Below are 15,425 nucleotides of genomic sequence, written 5' to 3' on the forward strand. Positions count from 1 at the left end.
GCTCCTCAAACCCATCTCAAAAGCGGTTAGCCAGAGAATCACAATTTCAGTCCTATGCCTGCCTCCAAGCATTAAATGTTTCCATTTCATTCCCTTTCCACCTTAAAAACCACAAGTGAGCCCATGCCATGGCTCATCCAGCCTCATCCAGCGGAGCAGGCAGAGCACCTTCAACAGCGCACCGATGCGGGATGCAGTCGAGAGGCACAGAGGCATCACCCGATGTGGCCTTTAGGGATGGCAGAGAGCAGCCAGGACCAAGCGAAAGGGCAGAGGGTAACGCGGAGCGCAGCCGGAGACACGTCCCGGGGCGAGGCTCGCAGGAGCAGCCCGTCCACCCCCGTTGTGCTCTTTCCTTTCCGTCCCCGCCCCGTGGGGCTTATTCCTCATAGCCAGACTGCTCATCACAGGGCCAGGTCCCCACCAGGTCTCACCAGAGCAACTTTGCTGGCCTCAGGGAGACAAACGAGACGAGAACTCGGCTCCAGCCTGCCAGGTGGGTCCTGCCGCTGTGCCACCTCGCCACCGCGCACGCAGAGCTTGGGCTTATGGGGGTTATGGCCCAGCCCTTCCCCACTTCCAGAAATGCTGCAAAGCTCATTTGTAAAAGGAAAAAAAAAAGTTTATTTTCCTCACAAGAAGCACATAAAATATACAGTACATTTTTACAAACAAAAGTAAAAAAAAGTGCATTATGCATCCCCTACCGCAAACGTACAGTACAAAAGATACTGCATATTTAAATATAAAACCGGAATTAAGAAATACAATGAAATAAAAGTAACATTGTTATCACTGAGTACAGCAATGCATTGAAACAGCTACGAGTTACTCATCCACCTACTCCTCTCTGGATTTACGGTTACTATCTACGGAGGATGGTCTCAGCCTCCCGGGTCCAGGAGCCGACTCCGCGCCGAGAGCAGAGAAACGTTTGCAACACGAACGGTGAGACATTACCGAATTAAAGAACGCTTTTAGGGAAAGGACAACCAGAAGGACGGCTATTGCTCTAACACAGACCGGCAAAGCAGAGACTGCGAATAAGGTGCCAGTTTTGTGCATTTCAGGTTTATATCAGAACGCGACTTGGTTTGGATTACACCTGGAAATCCGCTGAGCAAAACGTGCCCCTCCAGCTTCGGAATGTTTTGCCCGGGCAGCCCCTGTCTGCACTTCTGCAGCAATGCATAGATAAGTCGGAACCGACGGCACCAGGAGCTGCAAGCTGCATGGCATTTTCGTAATACACCCCGCTGATTTTGCCATATACAGAGCAAAAAGGGAAGCGTTTCGCAATTCTGAGCTCAGCAGTGATGGGAGGACTGAAAGGTTGATATGCAGACGTTGCAATGGCCTTACTGCCACTGGAAACACCAAAAGCACCAAAAAATGAACAGCAAACAGCAGAGTTTAACAGCTCAGCAAAAATACACAGTATTTGTAAACTATTATTAAGGCACTCAATTGTAAAAGAACAATTACAATACATGGGAGAAAACATCTACCTTTTCATGCAACAAATCTAACGAAGTCTGCAAGCATCATAGGTTTGGCTACAAAACCTTTGAAATGGCACGCTAGCGCTTCTAACACACGTTGGCCTTAAAAACAACCGACAATAAACTCTGTCTCTATCCTGACAGTATCGTGTTGCACCAAGCAGCAACAGAGCTTCAAGTCTGATGAGCTAAATTGTGGGACTGGCGACCAAGCCATGCTCTAACGACAGCTGAGTCCATGCAACAGGTTTTCGGTGTCACGGCGCAGGACAGGCAGGCTATGCAGCGCCGTGCCCCTGGGAGAGCAGCAGTTTGTATGCAGCAGAATTTGGCAGGCACTCCGGAAAACAGGAAGAAATACTTATGTTCACTTGCATCATTTAAGACCTGGGAATTTTTCTGAACTTGTTCAAGTCAAAGCCCCCACTTCTTCCCGCAGCTGGTCAGCAGTGGGAACGCACAGGAACGTTATCTGCAGCACCGAGAGGTACCGGCACGTCAGCATCTGCTCCTCCTGCTCGGAGCTGGGTCCCTGCACGGTGATGGTCCAGTCCGGCCTTCCTCTGCCCTCAGCAAGTTGCTGTGCTGGGGCAATGCGCCCAAGTGGGAGCCAGGGTGAGGCGCCCCGGGGGCCCTGCCGCACAAGCGCCCAGGCGGGCCGAGCTGCAGGGCAAGGGTAGCAATGCAGCGAGTTCTGCAGCTCTCACGTGCGGGCCTGAGCAACTGTCCCTCGCTGGGAATCGAGGGGCTGCTGCAGACCCTCAGTTAGGGGCCAGTCCTAAAGCAGTGCTAAGGGCCCTGTGCACATACGTCTCCCCTCTGGGAGAAGAGGGAAGCAGAAAAAGAAACAAGAAAAAAAAAAGCCACCCCCCCACCCCTCCCCAAAAACCATTACAATATGGGAAAACAGAAAAGAAAAACGCAAGTCAGGCTGAGATCTGCCTCCCCATCCCAGCTCCACCAGACAGCAGCATCCCAAGCAAGGGCAGGAAACCTGGAGACAGCAGCTCTAGAGCACAGATCAGTCTGAGCGTCAGAACAGTGAGCGTGAGGACTGCAACTGGCCCTTGCAAGCTTCAAGACTGACCACTGTGCAGTGCCCAAACCCGTGCACCGTGCTGTGAACTGCAGAGGGGCTGGGAGCAGAACAGCAGGAAAAAAGAGCCATCCGAGGTGGCTGTTCTAGCAGACACTACTGGCAAAACCCTCAAGAGCCCTGCAGGCATCAGACAGTGCAGTGGCCTCCTAGATGCCTCCCACCTCTTTGCCATCACTTACAAACAAGAATCCAGGTACAAACATAGTAAAAAGCATACAAACATAGGAAATTTATTACTGTAGATCTGGGCTTGCAAATGCACTCACGGTACTCTGACCTTAGGGAAGGATATTTCGGTGGAAGGTCTGAGCTGGGAAGAGGGGCAGGATGCACGCCTCGGGGAGTCACAGTGTACAGAACTGGTCACTTCCGATTTCCAAAACATGCAACAAAAAATGGGAGGGGCGGCGAAAAGGGCCGATTTCTGTCAATCACAGGATCCAAGTTCAAGATACCTCAGACTCCTGTAGCTTGTTTCAAACCTTCTCTCACAATGGAAATAAGAAGGGCGCCCTAAGCTAAAGGTGTGCTTAAAATTTAAGACTCTTTAAGGAGAGACATTTATATACCGATTCTCAGTCCATATAATTCCTCACAATATTGATACAAAATGCGCTGTCTTATGGTTAAGAAAGGGAAGAGGAAACCAAAAACAAAGGTAAACTCCAGGTGCTTGGGACAGTAAAACACATGGCTCACTTTCTCAAGACATTGAGTTCTTGATGAATACAGGCTGCGTTTTACTTTATGCAGTCCTGCTCTCCACCCCATCCTGAGAAGCAGATTTGTAAGAACAGCTTTCAAAGGAGATTTAAAATTCTGGAGAGCTCAAGACTCATAGCCCCGTTGTTAAACTGGCACCATATCAAATCGGTCAGTTTGCCACCATTGAGCTCTAGGGTCTGTTTTGACCCCAAAGCCTGCTTCAAAACATTAGCCCAAATGAGCAAGCAACTATCACATTTTCAAAAGCGCCCAAGTCACTGCAAATCCAATTCACATTCAGCGGGACTCCGAGAGCGCTGACATTTGGAGCACGTCCTCTGCACCCCTTTCGAGTTCTCCCCTCCTGAGCTGACAAGAGCACCCAGCACGGAGCAGGTCTTGAGCTGTGCTCTTTCAGGTTGGCTGCCCAAAATAGTCTAAAAAAAGTGTTTCATATAGCATCCGTGAATTGCTTCATTTCAAGCATCTCCCACTGCACGGTAGCAAGAGGAAGAGCGAGCGTACTGTACCACTGCTCTGAGACTGGTCCACGAGAACAGCCACCGGCCACCAGGCAGCATCACCAAGCGCACAGGGCAGGCCAAGGCCGCAGAGGAGAACACAGGCAGCCTACATTTACTTCCTTTCAGGTCATGCCTGCTTTTCTCTGAAAGGAGACCTCACCCACAATTTCAATATCCATTACTTTTTGGAATGACCCTATTCTTCTGTTTGACTGCCAGGGCCTGAACCTTGAGGTCTGCACCTGAGATCTGTGCTCAGGTTCCCAGGGGCTCTCCTGGGAGCTGAGGAGGGACAGACCATTTCTGAGTTGACCCTCAATGTCACAGAGGCAGCAGGTCCCAGGCAGCCGCCAGAGTACAAAGGTCTCTAAGGCAGGACTTTGCTCCAGAGTGGCCAAATCCTGCCTAGCAGAAGCCAGCGGTTTCAGAGGGGCAGGACTGAGCCTGTCTCATCAGCCACACAACTTTTGCAGTACCATGCAGAAGCACCAAATGCTGTCTAACCACAAGCATAACTCTGGCTGAGTAGGGAGGCTGGGCAAACTACTACGCCCTGCTGTGCCTCTGCCCGTCCTGGGCACCTAACCTCTGCTTCTCCCATGGGATGCACACAGACCCAAACAAGAGCAGGATTTACACGTCTGTCACTGTTGGCAAGAGGCTAGTGCAGCCCTGCAAGAGCTGGGACACGTAGATGCAGCCTCCTGCCAACCAGCATCAATAACAACTTGGACTCACGCAGCACGACTTTCAAAACAGCTTCCCAGGCTGCTGGGAAACCGAGGATGCAGGAACTATTCTACCARAAACAATACCAATAATCAAAAAAGTTACACATTTGCCTATTGCCTATTCCGATTTCAAATGCATAGCACACCACGAGAGCTGCCGTCTTCCCCCGGAGCAGGAGACGGCTCGGTTATCTCGCCTGCAACACGTGCTGCCAACAGCCCGATGAAGAAGGGTCTCCAGCACAGGAACCACAACACTGATACAGCATTACATAATGTTTCACTAGATTTCACGGTCACTTACTGGCCAGGCTTGTTATTATCACTGGGACGTTACAAACCACAACAGCAAAACACCCAAAGAACAAGACATCTGTCCACTTCAACAACGATACAGTCTAGATGTCACTCTGTTATCCACAGAAGACGATGACAATTCACCTGGTTGTACAGCAAAGAAGGACTAACGTCAGCAGATCACACACTCAATATGAACACAGCTTTATACTCCTTCACTTGACTTCATAGCTAGATTACTCAGTGCAGAAAAGCCTATGTCTCAACACTCTTTCAGGTCTTTACAGTTAACATTAAGGTAATACCTTCAAAAAAAAAAAAAAAAAAAGGTAAGTATTGTGGGAAAACCCTTTAAAAAGAAAACAAACCAAGAGTAGAAGTCAGCAAAACAGAGGTAGTGTTCATGTGTTCATGTCACCATTTTAAGGATTTTTTCACAAGTGCCTATTTTAACTAGAGACTTGTGTTTGTTTTGTGTAAAAAAAAAAAAAAAAGTATCAAAAAAGTAATGACTAATTATTTTTTGAGGGTTTCACACAGAATATTTCAGCAATGTATATAGATAGATAAATAGGTAAAATATCTATCTATATATGCACACACAAAAACACATTATTATACTTGGCAAACAGTACTAGAAATAGCATCCTGCAGGACAACAGGTAGTTCACACAAAGTCCTTTTCTAAGCCATGCAATACATTTTATTTTTCTTTGTGCCCTTCATAATGATCCATTATATTTCTTTTTCTCCCCACTTAGGATACAAAGAGGGGAGGAAGAAGTGGCATCAGATGAAATACTGCCAGTCAGATGGTAAAACTGCATTGGTGCAATGAATAAATGCCTTAAAGAAAAAAAAAATCCAAACCACCCTCACCTCCCCTACAGACAGCATCAACTTTTGCCCATCCAAAGTGTATTCTTCAAGTTTCCCACAGTCGACTTTGCTACCAGTGTGGAGCTGACATCTGCACTCCTCAGAGTGGATTGTGGCTCACAGAGCACGGAAGACTCGCTTGAAACAGCTTCTTTTGAGTCCGTTACGGTTGACACATCCATGTCACTTGATAAGTCCTCAGAGGACAAGTTAAGACATCCTAGCTTGGCGAGAGAATTGGACCTTTTCAGAGGAGAAGAAACAGTCAAACCAGCCAGCCGCAGCCTAGTCTCGATTTCCTGAGTTCGCTGCTTCACCAGGCCGGGCTTCCCCCGCACGCTGTGAATACTGTCACTGCTGGAGCTCCGCGTCAGGTTGGAGCTCCGGGAGGACGATGGGGTGTAGCAGATGGTCTTCAGAAAGTCCTTTGTGAAACTGCTCGTGTGCTCCAACCTACACATGACAGGTGTGGAGGTTTTCTGAGAGATTCCTTCCACAGCACGTTTGGCCTCTAACTTCTCCACATCATTTGCTGTGTCTTCAGGTATCAGTGGTACTGGCCCCAGAAGTGGTACTAGGGCATGATGTGAAACCAAATCCTGGCTTTCCTCCACAATGCCAGAGTCAACTCTGCTCATTGGGCTCTCTCTGAACAGCGATGAGGCTTCTGACGGTATGCTTTTCAAACGTTCTAGTTCTTTGGTATGTTTTCTAACCAAGCCTGCTTTTTGCAGCTGAATAAGTGACTCCTGATGCTGCATCAAGTAACTGCTTGCACTTGGCTTTTCCAAGTCTTTACTGAACAACAAGTACCTCAGATCCTTTGTGGGCTTGCTGTCCTTTCTGGCTAGAGATTCTTCCTTTACCACTTCTGCAGTAAGGGGGCTCTTGTCACAGTGTGAGTTGCTCTTGGCCAGCAGAGTTTTGACAAGAGCTTTTGGTGCATCTTTTCCTTTCTCTGAAATACTGTAGTGTTGATCAACCACTGATTTGCAAGTACCAGCTTCCAAAGTACCAGTTCCTGCTGACAGAGGAAGCGGAGTCTCATTATTTTTAGTTCTGATTACTTCCTCTGACTGAGACTTGCTGGGCAGGTGGTCTGCCAAGTTGGAAGTGATGTGGGAGAGGAGAGCTGGCTGTGTGCAGATGGTAGAGCTGCGACGTGCAGTGCCTGGATTCAGCTTTTCACACTGCTCCCCGAAAGACTCAGGAGACAAACTGGCCGAGGAATACATGCAGTCAGCACAAGATTGATAGGAAGGCTTGACTTTACTGAGGATCCCAAAAACAGCGTCATGCTGCAAAAAAGAAAACAGGTACAGATGAATGCACACAGAACCACACATCAACAAACAGCAGAGTGAAAGACACAGAAGAAATATTTACAGCCGAGCAGATCTGAGAGACTTCCAGTTCTCTATTAAAGCCCTGCAGCAGGAACAAAAGTCACGTACTTTCCCAGCAGACAGTAACGTCACTAGAAGAACACCTACCATTTCAAGTGATGGTCATGCAAGCAAGTTGCCCAAAGCAGGTTATAGCACACTCACATGTGTGCGCTCTTTCTCTGGCAGCTAAATCCACAGCTTGGGCAAGCAAAGCCCCGTTCAGAAGCATTTCGAAAAGGAAGCAGCTCATCATGGAATGAAAGGGTCTATCCAAGTCAAATGAAACCGTGCTACGAAGATGAGAAGAGCAGTTTCACTTGCAGCAGTCAGCCACGCTAGTCATCTACAATTGAATTCCATACGCACCTCAAAATCCTCGGGGCAACTCCTTTTGCTGTTGTTGTTATTCAGGTTCTCTCTATTAAGCCTGCTCTCCTCCTTATGCATAGATAAGCGACGTTTCCACTTCTCCATAGGATTTTCCTCCCTGACACCATCCTCTCCCAGATCCCTGGGGCCTGGCACTATCCTTCCCTTCCGGGGGCTGAATTCTAGTTTCTTCTTGACTTCCTTCTCACAGAAGCTGCTCAGCTCTGTTGCTGGCTCTGCTGTCTCTAGCACTTTTGCTGTCTCCACCCTCCCGTCAGAAGATGCAGATAGAGGCTTTCCCGCCAGCGAGTCAGCTTGTTCTGCAAGTGCATCCTGCTCCAACTCCTCCACTTGGAAAAAACTCTCCCTGTCACTGGGCATCTTGTTCTCCAGTAGGGTATCCGAGAGGCGCCGGAAGCAGTAATTGAAGCCCACAGCCACTTCTGTGCTGGCTCGGTTGTCCAGGTACACTGACTGTGAAGGTGTGTCCAGGTCAGCCAGGCGATTTTCTAGGTCAATGTCCAAGCTTTCAAGTAAGAAGTCACCTGACCCTGTGGTGCCATCTGTGTTCTGTGATATGTTGCTCTCTGCCTGCTGTTTCCACAGCTTATTGTGCCGCTGCTTGCTAAGGAAAAGAAAAAGACACAAATGACCACAGTTAAGCTGTTGCTGATATGATGGCTGTGGTGCGAGTTGAGGGCAGTGGTCAGTTCCAGGCAAGTCCCCCCACTTCTACATACCAGGGAACTTCACAACCCAGAATCAAAAGACTGACTGGTGAGCCCAGTCCTGCAGTTCTATATGGGCAAAAAAAAAAGTCTTTAGCATCAGGATTTTGTCCATCATGCCCACCTGCCCCAATGTCTTTTGGRCCTAGCAGACCCTCAGCAGTGCACCGCCCTGAATACACAATGGGAACAGCCCTTGTGCAGAGGGGCACTGAGCCCTCTTTCAGGGTGAAACACACTGAGCCAACAGCGCTGCACGTCTCATGGCACAGTTTCTGTTGAACCAGAGCGAAAAATTTTTGTCTTCTTCCTCTACTACAGCAAAGGCCAAGTCGAGCATGCAGAAATCCTTGTTAGATACTACAGCACTTGCAGTAACAAAGAACTTGACTGGCACAGTCATCCAGAACTGTATACGATTTGCCTCCAACACTGCCTGAGCCCCATTCTGCCTCATAAAACAAGAACAATGTTTTGCTGAACAGCCCTGGCTGCTGAGAAATATGAACACGCTTCCCAAATGCAAAGAAATTCTCACTGAATTAAACCAGAGCAGATCTCTCTAGAAAACAGCTAATTTCCATCCAGGGAGGCCTGGCATAGACAGGGTTTAGAAAAAACACGGTTAGCCCAGGCTTCTGCGCCTGCACTTTGAAGAGGGCCCTTCTGTACAGTGGTCTGTCCTTCAGACTATGGTACCACCCACACTCTGCCAGCATCTGTCTTGCATACACCTGTGCTGTGCTTATCAGCAGAAGATGCTGCTGCCTCAATAGAAGCCCATGGAACTTGATTAACATTGTGATTCACTGAAATGTTAAGAGTCATTGTCTCCGATTAGCTCCTTTTATCTCCTGCAAGTCACTTTTCCATTCACTTTATCACCTTACCTTGCATCTAAAATGCCTTCATATTCCAAAAGCTGTCTCATGAAGCCTGCATTTGGTCTTGCAATGCTGCGTTTTTGCTTCACATAATTATAGGCTTTTTCMAGGGACCAGCCAAATTCCTTCATTGCATAAGCTATAACAGTAGATGCTGACCGGCTAACACCCATTTTGCAGTGCACCAGGCACTTGGAGTGATTCTTCCTGGAGAAGGAGAAAAACGGAAAATCTCTTACATCTTTCTGGTTATTGTATTTGTTCTTAACGCTTTAAATGGTAAATGGAGAGTACTTTTGTCCTCCTGACCCCTCTCACACCACAGGTCAAGCAGTGGACTTGGTAAGCCAYGAAGTCAGAGGTTGGAGAAGGGCACCCTCAATCATGCTGCCATTTCAGAGACCACCTTGMAGTCTCCTGCCTGCCCACTCAGGTCTTTGGCTACAGGTATAAGCAGGAACAGCTTGAATGTAGAAACTTAGTGGTCTGATGGGCTCTGTCACCACCTCTTGCCTGCAGAGATAGCTTGCGCTAGCCTAATAAGGACATGAGTCAGAGTATTTATAAAGTTTCTTTAGAAGAGGAAATGTTCTTGTTGTTGTTTAGCTTGCAAGAGGAAACTACAACAAAAATAAATAAAYAAACCACAGGCTATGAACAGGTTAATCCCTGACTGGTGCAGGAGCAGACCAGGTATAAACAAGTTTCAGGGACACAGAAACCTCCTGGGAGAAGCAGTAATGCAAAACCCCTGTTACCATCGTCAGCTGCGGGGTCGCTCCAGGGAGTTCCAGCTTCGGTGGCTGGATGAAATATGCAGGGCAGTTTCACTCCCTTCACCCAGACCTCAAGCAGTTCTTAGCGAGAGAGCATATCCAAGCCACAGCTAAGTCACGTCTCCCTGCCCACTTACTTGGCCTTGTTTATAAAGTGATACGCCTCATTCCAGTGAGCCAGGAGGTCTGTTGTCTCCTCGTCATACACTCGGATATTATGATATGCAAACAAACCAGGGAAAAAATTATCTATTTCCCTGGTCACGTTTAAAATGTAGTCAATGCTGTGGAAAAATGAAAAGAAAAATAGAGTTGAACTGCTGTGGCCATGAAAGGGGAACTGATACACACTGAATTACAAGAAATCTGACACAACATGTGCTGTCAGATTTTATCAACAGCCCAAATCCTGAACTCCTGGGACACCTGGTGAAACAAATCACACACCTGACTTGCAGGGCCTGTCCATTCACCCATCCCTCACCACTGGCATACCCCATTCAAAGCGTCCAGACCTTGGGCACAGGAGGGAGAAGTTTGGGTTCCAATGTCCTGGCTGACAGGGTAAAACAATCAGGAACTCCTCACTGTTTGTCAGCGCAGCTCCAGCGGATTTGCCTGCCTCTTAATCCAGAAAGCAAACCGCAGCATTACTGCGGTGCCTGTCAACCAGGGGTCTTGCAGCACCTTGCAAATAAACTTAAGACATCCCCAGGRGGCAAGTGGGTCACTGACAGGAGAAAAGTGCAAAGACTGCAAGTGATTTGTTTGGGCAAAATTTGGGAACAGAACCCAGGAATTCACAATTTGGAAATTCAGGCTTTTGCAATAAAACCATACTTTTTCTCCTCTTTCCAACCAAAAATATGAAGTAAGAGTTGCACAGCATCTCTCAACTCCTGCCAAATATTACAGCAGGGTGTACAATGTACCAGAGGAGAATGAATGCCCATATTGATTTACTCATATCATTCAGACAAATCAAGGACACAGGGTATTTATTTCAGAATTTGTCCAGCTTTGTCTTTTAGAAACTGCATTTCAAGATGCTTTCACCATAGATCAAAGTATTAATGTGTTGCYTGATTTACTTGTTCAAAGATGTTCAGACATCTATTCCCAAGGACTTCAAATTAAACATTTTTAGTCATGCTGTTAGGCAATATTGTTCAGTTTCTCACATCGGGGCTTGCGTATAACTTGGGCAAGTAGCAAATATTTATATGCAAAATTCTCACTCATCTAAAAAGTGTGAAAGTAAATCAAGCCAAGAAGTGTTGCAGTGATGGGAGCATGGTGAAAGACAGCCYTGCAGCTGCCTGTCTGGGCAGGTGAGATGGAGATTGCTCATCCACAGGAAGTTCTGCTCCATTTAGATAGAGCTTTTTCCTAAGCTTAGCACTGTAATATTTACTCTATACAGCCTGCAGGAATCCACACCTGACACAACAGTATGTATGTCCGTTTCACACTGGTACACAGTGGGGCATTTTTTGGAGATCTTGATGTACGTTACAAATGAGAAGCTTTGTTATCTCCACTYTACATGCAGTAGAAACGAAGTAGAAAAGATTTATTGACTAAGGTCCTGACAGCAAGTTACCCACATTGGTGGGAACTGGACCCAAACATGGCCCTACASTCTACAAACATCGTACGTCATCTCAAGAGACCTGAATGCAAGTTAAAGGCGAACGATCCAAGGTTTCACAGAGTCTAACGTTAGTGTTTGAAAGATGCAGTACTCACCCTGAGCCCTGCAGTTCCTCGAGGTTGGAGGCGTTCCACTCGGACCCCTGCAACAGTCGCACACAAAGACACAAGACACATTTCAGAAGAGCCAAGACGCTGCTGCCCCCTCACTGCTCTGGCAGAGCTGAGTCCACCTGGACACACTGCCTGGAAATATCACAGGCCTGCCTTCGATGAGGGTTTAAGAGCAGAGATGCCACAGGGCAGAGCTGATTCTGCAGGGGGCCAGAGGCAGAGGGGCTACCTTGGCTCCGGAAACCCTTTCTGTTTTCTAGGATCCTGCAATCCCACTGCCTCAGSAATATTCCTTAGCTGCCAACTGAAAGATCTGTACTAGTTTCTGGAAGGGGTTCAGTTGGTACACCAGCTTCAGGGCATCGCAGAGAGCTGCAGGATGCTGGCTGAATCCAGACTGGTCCTACTAGTCTCAAACGCAGGCACGCAAAAAGTTTAGAGCTCCCCTGAAGTTACAAGAATTAAGAATGAGGCAGAGGGGCATCTGAGGTGTGCACAATTTATGGGAGACAACAACAGTAAAACGGCACAACCGCAGCCAGCACTGTGACTCGACACAAGGAGAAGTACTRCCAAGGACCTCCTGAAGGGTTAGTAGAAAAGGACATTACGCCTTCACCTAAGGATTAGTTCCAGGCCAGCCTGGGACAGTGCGCTTCCCAAATCACTGCCCACATGCCACTCTGCATTTTTAACCGCAAGATAAAATAGAGCAGGGRAGTGAAATGATTAGGTTTAGCATGGTTGGGATCACAGGTACACGAGAAGCGAGGCAAATCCTCAAAGTTATGGGAATAATTACATTTTGGATTCCACCTGTCCCTGCAAAACAGGGCAAAAAGGGTATATAAAGCAAGCTTTGCCCCCAAAAAACAATATATAATATGAGGCTCTCAAGAAAAATATGACCCAGGCATAAAGGGCACAAATATATTCATCTCAAGTAAGTCTTTGTTCCAGACAGTAGTGCCTAGTTTTGCCTGGAGTACCATCTAGTGGCAAAAGACTACAAGAAACACACATCCTTCCTTCCGCATAAGCCTGAAGAGCACCTCACCTTCAGCCTTACTCTTCATGTAGCTTTGGCTACACATAAGAAATTGATAGACACTATCAAGAAAAAGAATATAGCTATACTAATCACTCAAAAGGCAAACAGTTGTCACACCAGAGCAGCATCCAGAGCTAGACCCTTTCTCCATCTTAAAACAAAATCTCCATTAACAGAAAGGCAAAATGAGCGTACATAGAACCTGAGCTATGCCATGGTATGTTCTGAAGCAGGGTAAACCTGCCAGAAAAAAAACATTAAAGTGTCAGAAATAAGAGCTTAGCTAGAAAAAGGGGGGCTTTTGCACTATGAGCTTTTACAAGCAATATGGGCCCTGGGGTAAAGACTCTACATAAAGGGTTAGATAACAGGCTTGCTCATGCTGCACAATTCAGCCTTGACACCAAATKGAGCTTTTCATAAGCCCAGTGACCTGTCAGATCACTCCCACCAAGCCTCCAACCTTTCTGGAACTCCTGATGCTGCAGCTTACCAGATATAAATGATCAAAAATCAGAGATGGTTTGTCCATCTGACCCAGGATAAGCAGCATTTCATTGTCTATAAATTCTTTGAATTCTTTCAAGTTGCAATTCATGTGTTTCTCCAGCTCATTTCGTATCTGTAGAGCAGAAAATAAAAAATGCCACCTTGAATCTTGTCTGTTCAGTAGAAACATTTACTGGCACTCCTCTGCTCAGCAAGGTTCCAATATGTGTTCTGTACTTCATTAAAGAGAGCAAGAGGGATTTGCCCTTTTGGCCACAAGCAACCTCACTACATGGCATCTTTCCAGTATCTTAGGCCCGCAAATTTAGCATGTCTAMATAAAGCTTCAGACAGTATCTCAGTATAAACCTCTTTATTTTGGGGTACCTGCTTCTTAAAAATAATTTAAGAGATAATTCAGTCCTTGGAGAGCAGCTGACATATAAATGTGAAATCCATTAGAAGCTAGAAGTGAATAATGGCAGCATCACTGCTGAGAAGAGAATCTAGAGATTTTCAGTATTTCCCCTTTTTAAAATGCCAGGGGACAGGTTCTCTTACTGCATCTCTGCTTGAGGTAGGTGTAAATGCAAAGCAACACAGCTTTGCTTAAGTCACCATGGAAAATGGTTAAAGCTCTTAACTCTTGGTGCAATCAAGATGCACTAAGAATTAAGAGCACATACACAGATGAGTTCTCAGCTCATGCCTCTAACTTTTAAAGCTGCTCTACACGAACGCATATTTGAATCTTTCAGTCCCAAGATTTAAAAAGGAAAGTGCTGCATTTTAACAGCCTCTCTTGAAAAACAAACAAAAACCTCAAACCAAAAAGCACTATTACCATTTGCTCTGAAAATGTTTGCACTGCAGCCAGATGCATTTACATCACCCTGGGGAACAGRTCCAATCTAGCTTTAGCCTTGACCTGTGATTCTTCATCCAGAGTCACTATCAAAATTTTGCTTGCAAGTCACTGACATCGCTCACAAACGTAGAAAAAYAGAACCTTAATATTGAAGCCAACAAGGAGAAAGGAAGACTGTTTGTAGCACTTAAGCTGCTCTGCACTGTCCATGAGCAAGTATCAGGTCACTCACCCAAAATAACTGTGTATATTCACAGTTGTGAGAGCTCAAGCGACCAACTACCTCATCTGAAAGCGCTATCTTTGCTTGTGTAATTCACAAGGATGCACTGAAAAGCAAGTGGCTGCAAATTCATGGCTTGGACATTTTTACATGTCCTACAATCAGCTGTAAGGCAGGTATCATCTCTGATGCCACTCTGCTGGCAAAGTAACAGGCACTTTGCATTTCAGAGTCAAATTCTTGTTACTAAGGACTTGAAATATTCACTCCGATGTTGGTATTGCCCCGATTTTCCTGGTGAAGACACAGAGGTATAGCAAAGCCTTTAAGGAACAGCTGGAAATATATACTCAAAGCCAACAACATCTAGTCATACGGTGYCCCTTCATCAATGCAACACACTCTAGAAAAGGAGTTGAGCAGGAAGAATAAGATAGCAGCAGATTTTATACTTGCCTCCTTGGAAGTCACATTTTCCAGGTCTTTGCTCATCATGATGCTTCGGAGTTTGGCTTTAATGAGCCGTTCTGTTCGTTCCCTTTCAGTCGGCCTAAAAGGGAAAAGGAAAGGATGTCCTCAGACGGGCAGTAAACAGGTTCTCCCAAGACGTGCGAGTTGTGCAGTACAGAGGAGTGGTGGGAAAGACTCACATTTAGCAAATTGCCCAGAATAAAAGGAATAAACAAACAAATAAAAAAACATTAGGACTTTTATGAAATGAAAAGAAATGAACCACTAGAAAAACAAAAGGGAAAAGAGGAAATATTTCTTACGAGCCAAGCTAATGTTTTCTAATAAAACTCAGAACTGACTTGTCAACAAACAGAGCTGGAGAGTCTGGGCGAGTGGACTCCAAATCCTGCATTGCATTCCACTCGTTGATGCAGCTCTGATCGGAGCTGATGCAGCTTTCATAGTACGTAGCCCAGACCAAGGCCATTCCACCAGGGAAGTAGTTGTACCTTCTTGCAACTTCACAGGCTTTATGGAGGATCTGTAAAGCAGACCTGCAAATTTGGAGAGCAAAGTTATATGAGTGTGAGCAGCAGAAACACACAGAGCAGCATCTCAAGAGATTTTCACAGGGGAAAAAGATTTTCAGCTTTGTTTTTTTTTTTTACAGGTTTTGGATTTTTTGTTTGTTT

The 15,425-nt window shown here is 46.3% G+C and overlaps 1 protein-coding gene across 1 annotated transcript in view; it reads right to left on the reverse strand.

Moving 5' to 3' along the window:
• Window positions 1-2,807: 2,807 nt before the first annotated feature.
• Window positions 2,808-15,425, reverse strand: part of SSH1 (slingshot protein phosphatase 1) — a 35,745-nt gene continuing 23,127 nt past the window's right edge. Inside the window, exons 7-14 of the mRNA XM_085313490.1 lie at window positions 15,093-15,287; window positions 14,737-14,830; window positions 13,194-13,322; window positions 11,632-11,678; window positions 10,020-10,166; window positions 9,113-9,313; window positions 7,492-8,119; window positions 2,808-7,035 (exon numbers count right to left, since the gene is read on the reverse strand). Coding sequence (XP_085169616.1) covers window positions 5,755-7,035; window positions 7,492-8,119; window positions 9,113-9,313; window positions 10,020-10,166; window positions 11,632-11,678; window positions 13,194-13,322; window positions 14,737-14,830; window positions 15,093-15,287 — 2,722 coding nt within the window. The 3' untranslated portion in view covers window positions 2,808-5,754. The remainder of the gene's footprint in view (window positions 7,036-7,491; window positions 8,120-9,112; window positions 9,314-10,019; window positions 10,167-11,631; window positions 11,679-13,193; window positions 13,323-14,736; window positions 14,831-15,092; window positions 15,288-15,425) is intronic.

This window comes from Rhea americana, unplaced genomic scaffold, assembly GCF_003343005.1.
Source record: "Rhea americana isolate MKP2758 unplaced genomic scaffold, rheAme1 scaffold_389, whole genome shotgun sequence".
Taxonomy (NCBI): domain Eukaryota; kingdom Metazoa; phylum Chordata; class Aves; order Rheiformes; family Rheidae; genus Rhea; species Rhea americana.